This window comes from Nilaparvata lugens, chromosome 7 (genome assembly GCF_014356525.2).
Source record: "Nilaparvata lugens isolate BPH chromosome 7, ASM1435652v1, whole genome shotgun sequence".
NCBI lineage: Eukaryota > Metazoa > Arthropoda > Insecta > Hemiptera > Delphacidae > Nilaparvata > Nilaparvata lugens.
This window is the reverse complement of record NC_052510.1, coordinates 59471107-59493059: the sequence shown is the minus strand read 5'-3', so window position 1 is coordinate 59493059 and position 21953 is coordinate 59471107. Positions and strand designations below refer to the sequence as shown.

General features: G+C 32.8%; 1 protein-coding gene across 1 annotated transcript in view; it reads left to right on the top strand.

The window, feature by feature from the left end:
• LOC111053522 overlaps window positions 1–21953 on the top strand; it is a 167126-nt gene that overhangs the window by 112831 nt on the left and 32342 nt on the right. The window contains exons 16-21 of the mRNA XM_039431992.1: window positions 7750–7929; window positions 10365–10532; window positions 11405–11506; window positions 12973–13086; window positions 14121–14331; window positions 18121–18316. Of these exons, the coding sequence (XP_039287926.1) occupies window positions 7750–7929; window positions 10365–10532; window positions 11405–11506; window positions 12973–13086; window positions 14121–14331; window positions 18121–18316 (971 nt within the window). The remainder of the gene's footprint in view (window positions 1–7749; window positions 7930–10364; window positions 10533–11404; window positions 11507–12972; window positions 13087–14120; window positions 14332–18120; window positions 18317–21953) is intronic.

The following is a 21953-nucleotide window of genomic DNA, read 5'->3' as shown; positions in this document are numbered from 1 at the left end:
TTATCACAAGCAGTATTGCATTCTAAAAAGTCGCTTTACATTAATACAATAATGTTGATACTTAGTATACAAGTACACGCTATTTATAATATTACAAATGAGAATACAAAAGTTGGTTTGTATCTTTCTATGCCACATACAGTATACAATCCAGTCATCAGGCACTGGATACATTTGAAAATCATTACATTTTGTGTAGTTGAGAAGTTGATATTGTGGTAGTAATTATTCATATTGAATAGGAAGACTAAGAAATTGTCAAAAACCACAGATTTATTAAAAGTTAGAAAGACCGCTTCCGGTTGTTACACCATTGTCAATCTTTGATAAACTCAATCTTTCTTAATCTTCTCATTTAATATGGAAATTATTAGTATTCACAATGAAAGTGTCGTGTCAAATTCAATAAGTTTCTAATATCACAAAAAAAACAGATTGGCAGATCATCACAATAATACGAAAGTTCCTCTAAAACTACAAGCATGATTTCCAAGGTGGGAAGTGGAGTATTATTCTAGAGGATTATATTCAATTCCAACCAAATTTTCATGTTATAAAGTCTGGAGGTGATGAAAGATTTAGGCTTTTCATGCTAACTTTTATTGAGTTTCGTAGAGGGGACTTATCTTGAGAATGAATGAGCAATGATATCATTATTCAATTTACAAAGAATAGTAAGTTGTCCAGCCTTGCTCTGTTAAATGAATAAGTTATTTTGTTATCAGTTATAATTCATTAGTTACTTGCAATTGCAAGATTGCAACTATGCGTGAAAAATAAAGATATCACATCAATGTTAGAACGAAAACTTGTTCAAAAGACCGACCACAACTGAACAATTATTATTTTCAATGATTATTTCTAAAATCATAACTGACGAAGTAATCATGTGAATATTGTTGATGAATACAGGTCTTAAAAAAGTGTGAATATGATTATATCGAGCTTTTAGTTTAGTCTAGTTTAAGTATTTATTATTTTGGTTGAGAACCAAGCACTTTGATCATTTCCATTATTGTACACTTTTTAGTTTGTCCTAGCCTTTTAAGTTTTTCGATTATTTTGGAGTTAGAAATTTATTATAAATGTTCAGTGATGCGGAAAAATCAAAATTTTTATTTTTGTTAATTTTTCACTCCAATATGTTTCGGCCTGATTGTTGATGTTTTATTTATTATTATTTTGACTCCTATTAATCAAAAATTTGTTCTACAATGTCATTTTATCTGCTGTTTGATTGGAAGTGCATCACCTACAAAGTAGCTTCATTGAATTATCCAATCAAGAATGTGAAAGTAACTTATTTCAAATTTGATTAGTCTAACTTCAAACTAGAGAAATTGTATTAAAATTCAATTTGAATCACACACTATTAAGAACTACATTGTGTGCTCAATGAAGCTTCATAATAATTATGAAAGGGAGAAAATATAGTTGTAAAAACGTATATGTATTGAATTAATATATAGGATCGAATTATATTCTCCCTGGATTAAACAGAGTACGGTAAGAATTTAGAAAATTCCGTTTGTGCTTTCTCAAAATTTTTCTGGTATCCCTTTGATAACAATTATGGATCTGCAGCTAATTAGGCGAAATTTTATAAATTCATACTCTTTCTATTGAGTGGATTGTAGAGCAAATTTATTATTTTGTTATTATGTTGTATTTACTCACTATTATTTTATATTATTTTGTACAGTATGTTATGCAATTGTATGGCCAGTAATTATCCGTTTTCATAAGCTTTGAAGTTATATTGATGAATAGGATAATATATAATGACAATTCTGTCTGACAATTATAATTTAGCTTGAATACAGTGTAGTAAATATTATTAGAGACACATAATTGGTCAAAGTAAGACTGCATACAGGGTAACGCAAATGAGTATAATATTTGAACAATTAGAGCCTACATATTTATCAGAGATAACTTTTAATGCTTCACACAATTTAACAGAACAACTCCAGTATATCTAGTATCTACCTCTATACTATACAGTTTACAGCTGTACTATACTATAGTAGACTGTATAATACAGCCATAGCAAAAAATTATAGAACTCCACATAGTTTGAAATATATTTTTGTAGATTTTGTTTGCTGTAAGCATCCTAGAAAGATATCAATCGACAACATCATATTTTTAGTTTTTGTTTCATTTTCATTGTTCATTTTGTAAGCAAACTTTTGATTTTATTAAAGCTATGTTTTTATTTTTACATTTTCATTTTCCTTTTGGTTTTTCCTTTATTCTGAATCCAGGCTATGTTATTTTACTTTCATTTAATTTATCTTGAATCCAATCTATAAGAGATCGGATGATGTATTCTAGACTGGGATTTTTTAAAATAGTATAATACGCTGAGTTAACACCAAAGTTATCAACAAAATTTCAATAACTTAATCCTTATAGATTCTATTAGATTGAACAGAGCTTGACAGACACATTTTATGTTATTTTACTTTCATTTAATTTATTTTGCATCCAATCTATAAGAGATCGGATGATGTATTCTAGACTGGGATTTTTTAAAGTAACATCATAAGCTGGGTTAACACCAAAGTTATTAACAACATTTCAATAACGTAATCCTTATAGATTCTATTAGATTGAACAGAACTTGACAGGATACATTTTATGTTTATCATGTGCGTAATAAGTTATGTTCAATCTAATAGAATGTATAAGGATAAAGTTATTAACATTTTGTTCATAACTTTGGTGAAACGCAGCTTTAAATTATGTCCTCTTGTAATAATTATAGATGTCTTCACTGTCTGGTTACTCCATGATAATACTCATTGATTGATTTCTCAGTTTGAAATGTGTTTTCATTTACTGAAAACATAATAGGTAGCTGGGTGTAATGAGTGTATATACTAAAAGTGGAATAGGATGGAATTTCAAATTTTCACGCCAGTCATGCCCAATAGCATAGCCACCTCTAGTACAAGGCCCGGCCTACAATATTGCAACGTCGCAGCGTAGGCCTAGAATCAAATACATGATTGGTGAAAAAGATCAGCTGGTATTTTTTAAAATCTTTTTCACTAATCATGTATTAGATTCTAGGCCTACACTGCCAACGTTAGTAGACAGAAGGTTGATCACTCACAGGTGTAAGATTCGAAGTGGTGGGGGTAATGCCAGCGTGACGTCACGTGTAGTAAAAAAGTGATAGAGTAACCACACTGAGCATACAGTTTATTCACTGTATCTTCAAATACATCGTCGTTTAATCCCCTCAAGATTGACCTAGAACTTAAAAATTCTCCATACTTATAGCGAATTAATCACCGATTCTAATGATGTTGTTTAAAATATCAAGTTCATTGAACTTGTATGAATAAAATGAAGTTGAAAGTTTTTCAAGAATCTAAACACGTGACACGAAAAAGTTAATAAGCTGGAAAAGCGTTGGTAGACAACGTTATACTATTATAATTTCAGATTAACCCATAAAAAATCTTGATAAACCAATGCATTTCAATAAAACAATAAACCGATCCCGATAAATCCAATGAATTTCATTCATATAAATGCACTGAACACATGCTGGTATCGAGCACATGTTCTACAAGAATCAAAATATCTCATCCCCGAAATTCACAAGCTGATGTATAGCCAAACTACAAAATATAAACACAACCTAGAAGATAAAGAAACCTCAAGGGTTCGAAAGGGAAGTTTAGGAGGTGGGTTTTTTGTTTTTATATTGCAAAATGCTTGTATTATTCAAATGTTTTGATAATTATTGTAAAGCAGAAACAGAAAGCTTGCATGTCAAAAAATGTTTGTGTTATATAATTTGACTATAGGCCACCGTATGATTTTCAAGAATGCGATATTCTGCCTACTCTGTACTACAGCCTACGTCACGGCTGCAGTTCCCCCACTCCAATTGCATTTCAACTAAAATACTATAGATGAGTGACCAACCTTCTGTCTACTAACTTTGCTACACTGCGACGTTGCAATATCGTAGGCCGGGGCCTTGTATTAGAGGTGGCCATGCCAATAGCCTACCTATATACAAAGAGAAATGGGTTGCAAACGAACATTATCATAATTGAAAATATTGAAGCTTCCACTCAGTCCTCTTGGCTTTGAACATTGAGTACCGGTTGCACAACAGCCGGTTAAGTTTTAACCGTGATTAATTCCAGGAGAACCAATCAGAGAAGCCGTCTTTCCAAAAACGCCTTCTGTGATTGGTTCTCGTGAAATTAATCACGGTTAAAATTTAATCGGCTGTTGTGCAACCGGGCCTGAGAATTAATAATAAAATTTGATGACTGTGCGTCGCTTCTGTGAGAAAACTTTGAAAAAGCTTTTTTGTATGACTGAAAGATTGAAGCTAGATTCCCACATATCAGTATCAGTGAACGTGTCAGGCACAGTGGACAATTATGATTCCTATGAGTTCTAATTGGGCTATTCCCTCTCAGCCCAGCCGAGCCCGTATGAATAGTCCCATTGAAACTAATGGGTATAATATTCTCACTGTTCCGGAAACATTCACCAATGTGTAGAAATACAACTTGAAGCTTTTCGCTGAGGTCTGCTTTATTATCACCTGGTGCCCAATTCATAGACACTCAGAAGTCCTGTATAGTTTACAGGTGAAGGTTTCCTCAGACTACAGTGAGATTCAGGCTATAAAGTCAGAATCTGATTTCTTATCCTTGTCTATCATCAGACAAAACAGATAGCTCTATCCTTTTCCAACTCTGTTCGTGTAGGAACATTAGTGAATATTATTGGAGACTTGCAATTAGTTAAAGTTAAACTGCTTACTGGGTAATCATTACCATGATAGAAATAATTCAAGAAATATACAACCCATCTTGACAAACTGCTGACAACTTTCTTAAACTGTATTCTCAAGTCATTTAAAATTAATAAAATAAATAACATTTTATTTTTCACTTCTTGTATAGTTGAGAAGTTAATATTGTGGTTGTTATTCATATTGAATGAAAAAGACTGAGAAATTGTCAAAAATCACAGATTTAGTGATACTTAGAAAGACCGGTTTTGGTTAACACACCATTGTCAATCTCTCATGAACAATAAGTTTATCAGGGATTGACAATGATGTAATAACCGAAACCGGTCTTTCTAAGTATCAATAAATTTGTGGTTTTTGACAATTTCTTAGTCTTTTTCATTCAATAACATTTTATTGCCATAGAACAATAAAGTAATATAAGCAACGTCAATAGTCAATAGCCAACAAATCACAGAGTAGAAATAAAACATTCAATAAACAAGGACTATTTATTCTACATTGACTATCTCTATATTTATTCCAATAAATTTGGAAAGAAGGACTATAGCTGTAAGATTATTATTGCATATATCTGATTGTTTTTTATAGCATGGACAACAATATTGAATGAAAAAGACTAAGGCCCGGTTGCACAACAGCTGGTTAAATTTTAACCGTGATTAATTCCATGAGAACCAATCAGAGAAGGCCTTTCTGATAAGACGGCTTCTCTGATTGGTTCTCGTGGAGTTAATCACGATTAAAATTTAACCGGCTGTTGTGCAACCGGCACTAAGAAATTGTCAAAATTAAACAATATTATTAATGTTGCTTCCCATGACGAAACACTACATAATAACTCTGTTATAGTTCAGACACTGTGTTATTTGTGAATATTTGAAAAAAAGCACTTAGGTACTTTTATTGAGGAATGCATTTCACTCCTGAAGAGGAGCTTCATCAGCCTCGAGGCTGCTCGAGGAATGAACGAGACTCCTCTTCAGGAGTGAAATGCATTTCTCAATGAAAGTAATAAGTGTTTATTCAAATATTTACAAATAACACAGTGTCTGAACTACAGCAAAGTTAATATTATTATTCTAAATTTTTGTAAAACAGGCCACTGATCACTGATAAATTTAAGGCTCTGGTGAATTCATCATCTTCTTCGCCATGTTCCTTAGGAAAAAGGAATAAGTTTCAAACTCATTTATAGGAAAGTGTTAATCATAGTAGAGTATTACCATAGAGAAACGATAGCATAAGTAGATATCCCATGGTATAGGGCGTTTATGTCGCAACTTTTACTGTTATCCCAAGCCGATAGTTCACGTAGTTCTTTCCTATGCAGCTGTGTGACGCTGGTAGTCTCTCAAATTGTGCCGTTCTTACACTATCACCCCAACAAAACAGTAAAAATTGCCAATAATCAACAGTAATCAGCTTAAGATAACAGTAAAAGTTGCGACATAAATTCCCTATACCATGGGATATCTACTTACGCTATTGTTTCTCTATGGTATTACTGGGCAAGGGAGAACGGGAGGTGAAACTACACTCTAGGATGAAATAGGTAACCATCGTTCCTGAAGAGCATTTGATAAAATCTCACCCATCAGTGAGTGAATGATGGATAAAGAACAGCAGTTATTATTTGATTTGGTTGTAAAGTCTTAATGTAAGTTTGAAACTGACACATATAGCGGTTCTTGGGAAAGATGATCCACCTCTCGGAGGGAAGATAGGCTTTATTTGAACTATAATAAAAAAAACAATGTACATCACTTTAATAAAGATGCAGCCCAGCAATCAATGAATGTAGAACTACACATCTCAGATATTATCAAAAATTCAACTAAATCTTGTTATTACATACATTTTAAGATTCACAGAGTATAGAAGGATTCGTAAAGAACTGACAATAAACAGTGAAAATATAATTTTCATAAGTCTAATTGAATTATTCCCACTCAGTCCGGCTGAACGAGAGTATGAATAAGTCTATTAGAGCTTATGGCAAATTATATTTTCACTGTCACTGTAGTGTGGAAATCCAGATTTAGATGTCTTAGTTTAGGTGAGTTACATATTTATTTGAGATAGGCTACTCACATCCTATGGGAAGTTCAACTAATTTTAGCAGACTGTATCTTTTAAATTCTTAAATTACCTAACAAAGTAGGTATACGTTGTCTGGGTAAGTGAGTTGGATGAAGCAAACAAATACAATATTTAGAGTAGGTAGTTGTCTAAGCTCTACGTTGGAACATAACATAAATACAGTATCCTACTGTTGTTCATTACTCATTTTAAATATTCACTTCTCCTTATAGGGCCACTACAGTAATTGTAGTAGGATAATTAATAGTAATTAAAAACTATTATTGGGATAAGAATAAAATCCTCATAATAAAATCATACATACTCGATGATCACAGAACAACAGATTATGCGTTCCTCAAGTACTCTTTTTATGGTTTATCCTCTTACAACATAAATATTCCAACTACTGTAACTATAGACATTTATGTAGTCATAAAATGGATGAAGTTAGTTGAAACATGTTGTGAATTAATAAAACATAAAAGGGTAGGCCTTTATAGACCACTTGAGGACTTCCAATTTATTTCTCAATAGGTACTGTTGTTGATCTCAAATATTCAATTCAAATCGATTTTTATTATTTAAAATACTTCAATGTTGTTTTCCATCACGAACTGCTTATTATTAAATCACTTTTTGCTATTAGAAAAACGACTAGCAGTCAGATATTTTACAAAAATAATTGTAATCATTTAAAATAATTGTAACATGGAAACCATCAGTAAAAGAAGAGCACTTTCTAACTGAATATCTATATGCTATTTACCTGAGAACTTGAACAAAATTATTGATTGAAATTACTGAGAACATAAACCAAATTATAGATCTTAAATATTTGTAACTGAATATGTGTATTTTATTCGCTGCAGGGAGTACCTGAGAACATAAATGAAGCGAGACGGAGAGCTATCTACCAACTCCTCAATCTGGAACAACAGTTCGCTCTCTGTTTACAATTCGGTATCAGCAGGTTCCTCCTTCCGCTGGCTGAGAGGAGGGATGTCATATCTCCTCAAGATCATAATACACTCTTCCAAAATGCTCAAGAGGTAGGCAATTGAATTCTCTATCTGTAATATTTCAGTTCAGGTGAAATGGAAGAAATTATGTTATCAGTTCCACATAGTTTTACAATAAAATTCAGAGAAATTCCACAATATATTAGTTCATATGTAAATGCTTTAGTTCCTTAGAACTCTTGAATTGGCATAATTAGTTTTATCTCTAAAGCTGCGTTTACACACCAAAGTTATTAACAAAATGTTTATTTTTCCGTCCTTATAGATTCTATTAGATTGAACATAACTTATCATACACATGATGAACATATATGTGTTAGTCAAGTTCCGTTCAATCTAATAGAAACTATAAGGAAGGAAAAATAAACATTTAGTTAATAACTTTGGTGTGTAAACGCAGCTTTAGATTGATTCTTCTAGAAGTAGTTATGTTTGTGTTTATATATGTGTAGGTACCTTTATATATGTATATACTTTTAATTACATTTACTTATATCCTTCTGACTTTTATAATGTCTAGTATAAGTTTTGACTTTGTCTATTGCCAATGTTGCTTAATGAAAATAAAAATGTATTCATTTTTTTTTATTTAGATTGAAAGAAACTTGACAAACACATATGTTCATCTTGTGTATGATAAGCTATGTTCAATCTAATAGAATCTATAAAGATTGAGTTATTAACATTTTGTTAATAGCTTTGGTGTAAACGCAGCTTAAGCCAGACAAAATTATAAAATTCATTTCAATTCAAGAATGAGGAGCTGATGTTGAAAATGCATGAACAAGTAAGAAAAGATATAATATGTATTGCATTTTATTTTGAAAATTTGTGATAATTCTTTAAAATTTCTAGTTGAACAATCAGTTTATTGTCAGGATATGAGTTCCAATCAGTTCAACTCATATTATTCTGAACCTGAGGCTAGTAACAATATACTGGGAATTTTTGACGTCAATATTGTATTGGGGGATTATGGAATTCTACAACACTACTTGTTATGAATGATGCTAATCATAACATTCATGGAGCTGAATTTTACTAGCTCAGGTACCGTACCGTAGATCTAATAGAATAGGTAACTATTGTATATAGGGTTGCCACCTTTTTTTAAGAAAAATAAAGTACATTGGTAATCACTGGCCTAAACAATATAGTACATTAGGTTTAAATAAAGTACATGTCGTTTTTACCTGTATATTCAAGAACTCAGCATTCTGTGGCATTCTGATATACTCACAAGTATACACATTACTGACATGAATATCACTGATTACTATTAGAATCCATTATAATTATTGATAGAATAATTCGATTTATCCAATTAAGAACATAATAGCTTGGAAAGTTATTGATTACATACTGGTATGACGAAAACAATCATAAACCATTAAAAAGATAAATATAAATTGTTACTAGTGAAGAGTTGCAAAACATTTTTGCAATCAACATTCAAATTGAAATAAATCATTAATTCATTATTTCTTATAAGATTCAGAGATGCTTTGCTCCTCTCATCTCTCCACTTATTATTCATCACCGAAAAAACCATTTCCACAAATGCTGAAGTGGCAGGAATAGAGAGTAAATATGAAACCACTTTATACAAATTCTTGAACTCATCAGCATCACATGCACTGAAAAAATGTAGTCAATATTTAGTTAAAATCTGACAGTCTCCGCCACTCTACTAACCTAAAATGTTTTGATTTCCTCGTACTTTATTATATAGAACTTTATTGATCAAAATATTTTTGCGTTCTTTATCTTGCTTACAAAGTATAAAGTACAAGACCTCCAAATAAAGTACAATAATTTATTATATAGTACGGGTGGCAACCCTAATTGTATACCATAGGTAATAAACATGGCTATGCATAGAACAACCATAAAAAAATATTATAAAACCACTTCACTAATATGGGCTACTTTATTAAAATTAATAAAAACAATATAAAACATGTAGTAGCCTTTTTATTCAAAACATTTTAAATCTTTAAAACATTTAAAAATTAGTCGTTGAAATGTTTTAAAGTTCTAAATAAAAAGGGTAGGTACTACCTACATGTTTCATATTGTTTTCATTAGAAAATATTATGAATTACAACGCTATTCTGAAGTTTCTGAAATATTAGGAACTATAATGCAAACTTTGTATAAGCTATAGGCTATAAAATCTAAAGCCTGTGTAGGTTACAAAACTAATTAATTCATTGCAAGGAGTAAAGTCAACAAATATCTCAAATGAAGCTCCATTTCTTGTAGAGAATTATTGAAAGCATATGCTTATGTTGTATAATTTATGTTTTTCTGAATTATCCATTGGTGAACATGGATGTGATGAATACTCTTCTGTGTAATATTCACTTCCTTGAACATGATTTGATCATGAAGCAGACGAGAACTGAATGTTTTTTATAATACCGTAGTAAATATTATATTTGCCTTGTTTTTCTCTTTTACAGATGCCAGCCATTAATTCGTGTTACCGAAGATACTGTGTAGGCTTGAAGAAAGCCGACTGTTTATTAGTTGAAAAGACAAGAGATGCAAACTTCATGAGACTGCTAACTGAACCCCCAATTCCTAGAAGAAGGCCTGACCTTACCACATTCCTACATAAGCCTTTAGAGGTAAGTTATCCTAGGGTATTTCAAGGTACATACTGTCTAAATAGTTGGAAAAGCCCTTCAATCTTCCACCTTTTTTTGCACCACTTTCTTTTTATTTTGTTTTAATGTGTATTGTTGATGTTTGCATGTATTCTTTTTGTTAATCTATGTATCAAACTTGTATGTGTGTGTAAAAATAAAAATTGATTTGAATAGAAAATAAAAATATAAATTTAAGTACCCTTTTTAAAATTATTTAATCACGACATGTTTCGGCTAAATAATGCCACTATCAAGTCAAAAAAAATGAAAAAAATATACATAAAAAATGAAAAAGATATTTCAGTCTTTCAAAAAAATCATAGGGTACAGTAGATTGTATTGTACGGGAGAATCTGATATCTAACTGATCTTAAAAATGAGATTTGAAACATAATCATTTTTGTTTATAATTGTGATTATTAATCAATGTATAGCCTATAACAAATCAAATTGAATTATATTTTTAATCAAATCATCGTTTATTGTCATAAACCATACACTATGTTGAGACAATCGTCATTATTGATTAAAAAAATGAAAATACGAGTTAAAGTACTCAGCTATCACAGATAAAACTTATACTACACACTACAATCCACACATATCTAAAACAACAAATGGATCCATGAGCAATCACTACAGCACAGCACCACAACACAATAATAACAAAGGTATTACACAACAAATATTATAAAACAATGCTTCAAAAATACAATAAAATAGGTAAATGTATGTGAGTGGATCAACAGAAATCAGAAACAAAAAGAAAATAAAACATAATGAAATGCATTGTTTCAATGTATAAATTTAATAATTTCTAATCATATATTTATTTGATTTGTTCTTTACAGCACTATAGAGACGTACTGAAAGCATTGCAAACAATACACAACAATACCTCGGCGAAGGACCATGATTACCCAGCCATTAACAAAGTGGTCCAGGACTTCCAAGTGAGTAGAAAATAAACAATAATTATTTATCAGGAATTCGGTAGGCCTAGATAGGTGTAGATAATTTAATGGTTTAATTATTGTTAGCCTAAAGCCATGATTTGTTCTTCAATGATATTGGAAACTTCAGCTGAAAATTCATATATGTAGTTTATAGTCGATATTAAAGTCTCAAACGGAGAGTGAACAAGAATCAACTAATTGAAAGATTGAGACATTCTCTGCAAGCGATTCCAAGCTACCGTACTAGTTTTGTTAGTACTAGTTACAAGATTTCAGATAATCATGATAGAGACTCACTGTCGTAGGCTACTACAATAAAATGTCTGTTTGATAGAAATAGACTACAGTGAAATAGAAATTAAGTCAAATCAAATAAAACAAATTAAAAATCGTTTATTCATCATTAATAATAACAAAAGATGAAAAACATAGAAATTTGAATAAAACTCGGCTACACAGAATAAAATTAAATCCCGAAAAATAGAATTAAAAGATCTTGTAGAATCTCAGTATAGAAGCATTTTACTTACCGTATATGGGCTACTTTTGTACAAATTAATAAAAACAATAAAAAAATTGTAGTACTGTACCCAATTGAATTCCGTGGGTACCGTATCTTTTTATTCAACGCAGGGTGGAGAGAGATCGTTCGCTAGTATTGGTTAAGACTGGCAGAGTTATAAAAATCTTCATCAGGGAATGGATTGTCTGAAAAATGTTTTTGTTACAGGCTGTAAAAAAGTCCATTCCCTCATTTGAATATATTTTTTTCTCAGTAAAGAATTAACATTCTATTAAAACAGAAGTAAAAGAAGCAACCTATCACTGTAGATAACAAGAAGTTTTCAGTTGATGGCGTTCACGAATAGAGTCTGCAAGTATAGGTGTAGAGAATATCTGAGCTTGAAATCAAATATTTTCCACAGTAGAGAATGAAATAGCTATTTATGTATTAAGAGTGTAATGCGCGACTTTATCGTTCGCGCAAAACAGTTATCACGCGACGCGAAGCGGAGTGTGATAATTTTGCAAGAGCGATAAAGAAGCATTACGCGCGAATTACATACAACATTTTTTCTACAACTGCCCAAACCTGTTAAATTACTTATATCAGCAGAGTTTCAATTACCGACTTTTTAGGTTAAGATCTGACTTTTTGGCGAGCTGCTTACAATCAGCTGATTGGGGAGCGTAAAGAAACTCTTCTGCGCATGCGCCAATGATAAGGGAGCGTAAAGTAAATCTACTGCGCATGCGCGGATGGTTAGCGAGCGAAAAAGTAGATTCTCCTCAGAAATAAGCTGTTTTACGAGGAGAATTGAGTATGTAAATTCTTTTTCTATGCGCAGTTGTGGAAAAAAATTATTTTCTTATTTCATTCATTGAAAAAAATATTAGGTAAATTTGAAAGAAAAAAATCGATGGGAAATATATTTTTCAATGTTTCAATTTTCTGTTTCCAGTCAACATACAGAGACGTGACAGTGGAGTCGGGCCTAATGGAACCAGAGGGTGATGGGAAACCTTTGCTTTCATTACAAGATCTAGAAAGCAGACTTGTTTTCACCCGGTGTAAGGTGAATATCAGCATTGAACCTTCATTATTCAGCCCTGTTCATTATATACCTTAATTAAATTATTATTCCTCTGTATTCAAAACACATAAATAGTACAATATCGTGGCACCGAGCTTAGCTCGTTATTTATTTATTGATAAACAAACACAATTCATTAAAATGATTGGGGAAGGACTAATATGCACAGCCCAAAACGGTTTCTTCCCCGAATTTTGATTTATACACTATAAATAGTCCGCCAGAAAGTAGGTTACCTATGTTCCATAAACTTGAATTCAGGTCCAATCTTCCGTCCAAACATTTGAAAACAGAAAAGTTCTAGATTGTTTACAGACCAAATTGGATAACAAAATAACACTCAATAATCACTTTACTTACTTTACTTTATCCGGCTCTACAGTCCTGGGTGGACTTTGGCCTCCTCAACATAGCGCCTCCATTCGTCTCTATCCTGAGCACTCCGTCGCCAGTTTGCCACGCCCAGCACCCGGAGGTCTCCGATCACGTCATTCAGCCATCTTGTCCGTGGTCGACCTCTCTTTCTCGTCCCAAGCATTCTTTCTTCCAATAATCACTTGAAACGGTAAAATAATGATCAACTTTGAAAATTATTATGAATTTATCATAACATCGCGAAAATATGTTTTTATTTTGAATAAGATTATTATTTTTCATGAGTTATGAATAATTTGACCTTTCAAATCCTTGAGGTTACTTTTACTTCGAAAACTTTTATATGTGTACCGGTACTGTAAAACCTTCATTATGTACGGTTGTTAAGTGCGTATCACGATACCTTATTAGTATATACAGCATTTTGAATTAATACATTCGAATTATAAATTCATGACGAATCGATATAAATCGAAATGATAAAGAGATGAACACTTGGGTGTTTTATTGCATTTATTCATTCTAGCCGTTTATTATTTATTGCTCAGTTCGCATAGTGTGTATATTTATTCAATACATTTGAGTTATAAATCGACGACAATTCATGATCACTAATATGTTTTTGATGGAATGTTTGACAGCCGTTCGTGCTAAGTTCGCCCGGACGACAGTGGATATTCGGCGGCGACCTGAGTCGCGTGGAGGGACGATCAGTGCGGCCGTTCTGGGCTCTGCTCTTCACCGACCTCCTCTTGTTCGCCAAGGTCAGCCGCGATCGAGTCCTCTTTGTCACCGAGGAGCCTCTCTCTCTACTCACCGTCAGTCAGGCGCTCTTCTCTATCAGAAAGAAAGGTAAAAGTGTTTGATGTACCTGTAAAATTAGAATAGAATAGAATAGAAAAAAACGTTCATTAAATAAATAAGCTACTGTGATGATAAAACAGCTGTAATATTTATAATCTGTTATCTCTGTTACTAAGACACATATTTAATGTCGAATAAAGCTCGTGTTGAGTCAAATTCTATTACAATTTATTCGACATTAAATATAAAATAAATGGGTCCGAAAAGAAAAACGAGTAAACGTCAAGATTTAGTCAATGAAAAAGAAGCTTATGCCATTGTGGAATCAATCAGGAAATGGCGACATTACTTACTTGGACGAGAATTTACACTTATCACAGACCAGAAATCAGTTTCATTCATGTTTAGTAATAAACAAACCAGCAAGATTAAGAATGACAAAATCCAACGATGGCGCCTTGAATTGTCAGAATATAAGTTCAATATAATTTATAGAGTTGGAAAAGAGAATATACCAGCAGATACACTATCAAGAGTCTGTGCCACTGTTGGATGCCATACAGATATAAAGAAACTGATAAAAATTCATGAGGACCTGTGTCATCCAGGAGTTACTCGACTCCATCATTGGACCAAAACAAAGAACTTACCATATTCAATAGATGATGTAAAAGAAGTATGTTCCAAATGTATTACATGTTCTGAAATGAAACCACGCTATGCCAAAGGAACTGGCCGCCTTATCAAAGCAACTCGACCATTTGAACGTCTTAATATGGATTTCAAAGGCCCACTACAATCGAGTTCAAGGAACAAGTATATTTTAGTTCTTATAGACGAATATTCCAGATTCCCATTTGCCTTCCCCTGTCCTGACATGACTACTAATACAGTAATAAAACACCTTACATCACTATTCTCTCTTTTTGGTGTACCGTCTTACATACATTCCGATAGAGGAACATCGTTTATGTCATCAGCTTTGAAAAATTTCCTACTATCAAAAGGAATTGCCAGCAGCAGAACATCGCCCTATAATCCAGCCGGTAATGGGCAAGTCGAACGGTACAATGGAGTTATATGGAAAAGTGTGATGCTAGCCCTAAAATCGAGAGGTTTGAACAACAGTCACTGGGAACAAGTTCTCCCCGATGCCCTTAACTCTATTCGTTCCCTATTATGCACAAGCACCAACTGCACACCACATGAGCGGATGTTTTTACATGCAAGAAACTCAAGTAATGGAAAACCATTACCAACCTGGCTATTGACACCTGGACCAGTATGGTTGAAGAAGATGACAAAAAACTCAAAACAAGAATCGCAAGTTGAAAAAGTTGAATTAATCGAGAGTAACCCTTGTTCGCCACAACGACGGTAGAGAATCGACAGTCTCACTTCGCCAGCTCGCCCCATACCCCACGAGTGCCGATTGATATTAAGGGGGGAAGATTGTGATGATAAAACAGCTGTAATATTTATAATCTGTTATCTCTGTTACTAAGACACATATTTAATGTCGAATAAAGCTCGTGTTGAGTCAAATTCTATTACAGCTACCTTAAGCGAACCTCAAAGAGGCTGCTTGACAAGGTACCATATTATACAAAACATGTAAATTCAAATATAAATATACATATATCAGTGGAATTTATTTCTACTTAACAGTTAAATTTACTTATCAGTTTATCAAACTGTTAAAATTACTAACAGAGTTTACTTGAAAGTTGAAATTATCAAGATATTAATAACGGTAATTAATTAATTGTTGGCTCAGCTCTTAAAAATCTCAAAAGTGTTATTATGTATAGTCAACCTGAACTCACATACAAAAAATAGAACAGAATGAATTACAACAATAAAATACATTAATAATGAATTACATTATGTTACATCTAAAGTGTAATTATTCAACCACATCTTTAAAATAATTTCCAACAGGCGCATATTAACAAACTCAGCACAATTATCGGGTAAATCATTGAAAGTTTTTGGTACACTGTAGATTAAGGTGCTTTTGACTAAATTATTCTAAGTGAATGGTACAACATATCTCTCATTCCTTAAATCATATCGATTATGATTTATAAATTGATTCATAACTAAATATTTTTTGTTGAAGTAGTTTTCTAAAATCAATGTGAGTGAACAGAAATATTCTATATTCAAAACCTTGCATCTATTCAAAAGGTTCTCATATGAAATATCTCCCTGAGAATTGCTGACCAAACGTAAAGTCTTTCTCTGTACCGAAGATATTCTCCTAAGATAAACATTGCTAGCAAATCCCCAACCTTGCAACCCATATCTCATAACAGACTCTCCCAAGGCTATATACATCATCATTCTTATCCACTTTATTGGGTATTAAATCTTTAATATAATACATTTTGGCCAATACCTGTTTCAGTCTTTCATAAACATTTTTTATGTGAATATCCCAACGAAAATGACTGTCAACTGTTACTCCTAAATACTTATAATTTATACAATTCGATATGAACTGACAATCTCTTGTACATAAGACAATTTATTGCAAAAATTGATAATAATACCTGTAAAGTACCTGTAAAAGAAAGGCAAAAGTGTTCGAAGTAACCTGTAGCAGTAGCCTACACTATACTGAAAAAATGTGTTTATCAGTATTGTAGCACCTGTTAATTAGTTTATAATTACTCGAAGTCACTCATGATTAAATTCTTCGTCATAAATTATTGTCTCCATAAATATTCATCATTCACATCCAGAGATTCAGATACCAGTGATTTTTTGGCCTAGTTTTCGACGTAGATAAGTTATCAACTCTATTTCTGTTCTGTATAGGGATACTTGTAATATAAATAGAAAGAAAAATAAAAATCTCAGTACCCTTCTTGAATTATTTTATAACAACATGCTTCAACATTGATGCAATTTTCAAGTGATATGAAGTAAATAAATATAAGTACTGCTTTTTATTTATACTGAGCAGTATTTATTTATTTACTTCATATCACTTGAAAATGGCACCAATGTTGAAACATGTTGTGATATAATAATTTAAAAAGGGTATTGAGATTTTCATTTTTCTTTCTATTTAAGTTATCAACTTATATGTGTTTATTTCTTAAAGAGTAATTCATACAGAGAATCTATATATTCATTTGATGAAGTGAACAAAATCCAGAGAAAAGAGAAACAGGCAATTGCTTAAATTTCTTCTATTTCTCGATTTTGTCTCATGGCATATCTTATAGGTAGACTAATTCAATTTTTTTGGATTGTCCAAATTCATAATAAGTAACCCAAATCATACAACTTGAAAATTGAAAATCGGAATGAAACAGTCAATTTCACATTAGAGTTGTATTAGGATTGATATTGTTGTATTTCTCCATATAAATCTTCAAAACAATAAAGTAAATGTTGTCTTCCACTAATAACATGGATAGAATAATACATAAACAATGGGAGTTCTACAATTAAATTCAACTCTTTTTAAATTTTCGAATTGCAGCTATGTAGTTTCAAGTGCTGCTGAGTTCACAGAATATAAAAATTGTATTTATCAATTTCATATGTGAGTTCCAAATTCACTTTTTTATTCAACATTTAACTGTCCTACAATATAATATTCATCATCTCATCAACATTTTCCCTATAGAATTATACAGAATAGACGCAACTGGTGCAGTCATTTGGATAGAATGCCCCTTGAAGTCCAAAACTATAGACCTACAGGAAAAAGAGATGTAGGGAGGCCAAGAAAGAAATGGGTACTGGAACATGTTAATTAATAAACCTAATCCCTGTAGTGAAGATATAATATTCATTTCCTTATAAATTTTTGAATTGCAGCTACGGAGTTCCGACTGCTACTGAGTTCGACCCCCCCGGGAACCGACAGCCCTGTGCCCGCCGGGTGTGGAGGAGCTCTCTCCGAATTTCCACTTCGTGGAACGCCCCGGAAAAACTCGAGGAAACGAACTGTGGCACTGCGTGCTCCGACACCTGAACTCAAAGCCGTCTGGCAGAATCTCATTCAACGGCAAATGTGAGTATACTGTATGCTAATCTGTATTTTAAAATTTTTTTGTTAGGAATGAGTTTGTTTTGGATTTGAATTCGAATTTTGAGTAAAATTTGCTTGTTACCATGTAACATTACAGACTCTGCCAAGTACCTTGGGATTATTATTGATTCACATCTTAGATGGAACTGTCAAATTGATGATAAATGTAAAAAGCTAAAATAATATTTGATATACAGATTTCACAGAATTAGTTTGATTAATGATAAAAGTATTTCAAAGTTGCTTTATACTGCTTACGTTCAATCCATCTTGCAGTATGGTTTACTGGCGTGGGGTGGTGCGGCGGGTTGTCACATAGGTAGGTTGTTTGTGGTGCAAAAGCATATTATGAGAGCAGCGTTGGGTAAGCCCAGACTCTACCCAAGCTCAGAGTTATTTAGAGAATTTAATGTTCTGACTCTAAGACAGCTATATATTAAAAGTCTAATTCAGTATGCGGATAAAAATAAAATTCAACATGATATCCGTGAAACCCCGTACAACCTAAGAAATTTGACAGTGGTCCAAAACAGAGTTGACCTGAATGTTCGTCGATATCAATTCAATTACAGAGTTAATAGATTAATAAATGTTGTGCCTAGAAGAATTATTAAAATAAGCTGTAAGAAACATAACTCTAAGGAAGTGGATAATTGGATAAAAACAAATGATCTTATTGTATGGTGATCTGAGTTTGTCAGGTACCTATTTCTTGTCTACCGATTTTTTAAGAGTTGTGGAGGATTTCCGTTGTGTTTCTGTATTGAACTTACTTAATTTTCAAAACTCAATATTTCATTTTGTAGTTTGTGTATTTCTGCCTGTCTGAAGTGTTCTCATAACTATGTCTTATTCTATTTGTAGGAATACTTAATAATGTAGAAAAATATAAGTAATATATGTATATAATATAAGTGAATATATAAATGTTGAAATATATTTCACAATCATAAGAAAAATAATCAAAATAGTTTATGCATTGTTTTTGCTTAGAATAGTTCGCCTTCTTGCTGCTTTGTTGTGTTCAGAATTTATATAGACTTCTTCCTGCGCTCAGGTTTTTACCTTTGCAGGGAGATATTTCTTCATAGACTAATGTAATATTTCTGTTTCTGTGAATGTATTTTTTTTTTTGAGGAAATAAATAAATTTGAATTTGAAAAATTTGAACATCAGTGACTTTCAATGATCGAGTGTTGGAGATTAGATTTTAAACGATTCGTTCACTTGCTGCCGCAACAAATTGTTACACTTGTTGCTGTAGCAATTGTTTTACACTTGTTGCCGCAACAAATTGTTACACTTGTTGCCGCAACAAATTGTTACACTTGTTGCCGCAACAAATTGTTACACTTGTTGCCGCTACAAATTGTTACACTTGTTGCTGCAGCTATTGTTTTACACTTGTGTTAGTGCAACAATTTTTTATACTTGCTGCAACAATTAGTTAGTTAGATTTGTTACTGCAGCAATAATATTTATAGAGTGCTGTAATAATAAATATTACAATAAAAATGATTGCTGTAACACTGTGAAAATAATTCAAGTAGAGCTGGGTGACGGTCTACCTCAACAATTGGGCTCCAAATTGATTCCCTCTGATAAGAATATTCTCCTGAAAATTTATATTTGGATTGAGTTCTTCAGTGTTCTCTATCATGTTTTCTTTAAGGTACCGTACTTACTTCGTTCTGGATCAATCTTTCACAACTTTTGGTCCTTTTCATAGGACACTTCTATTAATAATACTATTGTATTCTTATAAAACTTCAAAGTGAAAAAACACTCACATTCTTTGGTGTGGCGACGCGTTTCATGCTGGTGTGGCACATTCTCAAGCACGAAACGTGTCGCCGCACCAAAGAATGTGAATGTTTTTTCACTTTGGAGTTATATAAGAATACAATGGTAATAATTCCAGTGAAAACAAGATGGATAATCAACTACGAACTTATCTATTAAGTCTTGCGGCCTAGTGAATCTTTATATATTATTTTATATATAAATTTCATGGTTCATTAGATTTCATGAGTGTCCTAGAAACTAGACCTTCATCAATGCTCAATAATTAAATAACTGGCTCTTGTCATCCAATTCATTTTTGATAATTCGAGAAAGAGGTGATCAATCATGACTATTTTTACAACATTGAGTTTTTAAATTGACAAGAACATGTGCTGATCGTGTACTATTTGCAATAATAATACATATAGGCTCAATCAACACAGAATATTTGTCATTCATAATCGCCAAAATGCTACATTTTTTCTAGTTGCTGTTTCTATGGCTGTACATACATTTACTCATTCATTTATTGACGATGCTGAATGAAATAGCGACAAACAAATGAAAGTAGAAGATAAAAATAAAAGCGAATATGCAATCATCATCCACGGCTCTACAATCCAAAACGGATCTTGGCCTCCTCCAGCAATCGCCTCCATTCTACACTGTCCATGGCAGCTCGTCTCCAATTTCTTACACCAAGCCTCCTTGCATCTTCAGTGACTGAATCCATCCATCTCAGTCTTGGTCGACCAGGGCGTCTTCTTCCTTCCATGTTGTAATTCATGATTCTTTTAGCCGGATATGAGTCATCAGCTCTTTCAACATGGCCTGCCCACCTGAGTCTCCCTACTCTGATAATAGCCAGTGCATTGGTGTGGCCGTACATATCATACAGATCCCTATTCTTTCTTCTGTGCCACACTCCATCAACTTGCACACCACCAAAAATTCGGCGTAGAATCTTTCGTTCGAAAATGTTGATCATATTTTCATCCAGTTTTGTTAGGGTCCATGCCTCACTGGCATAGGTCAGCACAGGCAGAATCAGTGTGCGGTAGATTCTTATCTTTGTCTCTCGGCTCAAATTCCTTGATCTGAAGTGTTAGGCTAAACCGAAGTATGTCCTATTTGCAAGTAGGATTCTTCGCCTGATCTCATGTGCTGTTTCATTTTTTGAGTTTACTGAAGAGCCAAGGTAGACGAACTCATCAACCACCTCCAAACCACAATTAGTTATCAGGTCAGACTGTGCAGCATTTAATCTATGAGCATTGGACCTTGATGAGACCATAATCTTTGTTTTCTGCTTGTTTATAATCAGTCCCATACTATTTGCTGCCCCTCTCATGCTATTATATGCCTCCATCATATAGGGGACTGATCTGGCTGCAATGTCAATGTCATCAGCATAAGCCAGTAATTGAATTGTCTTATTGAGCAAGATTCCTCTAGTGTCAATTTTGGAGTCTCGTATCACTTTCTCCAATGCCACATTGAATATGCAATCACATGAACGAATATGTGGGCCTAACAGTTGAAAACTGTTCAATTTCAAAATTCCAGACTACTATTGTAATTAAATTATCATATTTTGAGTATATTCACTAGAGAAACAAGAAATTCAAAATTATTATTTCTATTGAGAACTATTCGGAGTATAGACAAACAAGTATAGGTACAAAACTCTTTCTTGAAATATTCAAATCTGCCAACTATAGTGCAAATAGGTAACAAAAGAAACAGCATGCAAGTGCAGAAGTCCATTTCCACTCAGGCCGCTGCAATTCTCACGCCTTATTGTCGTGAAAAAATCATCAATAACAACATATCT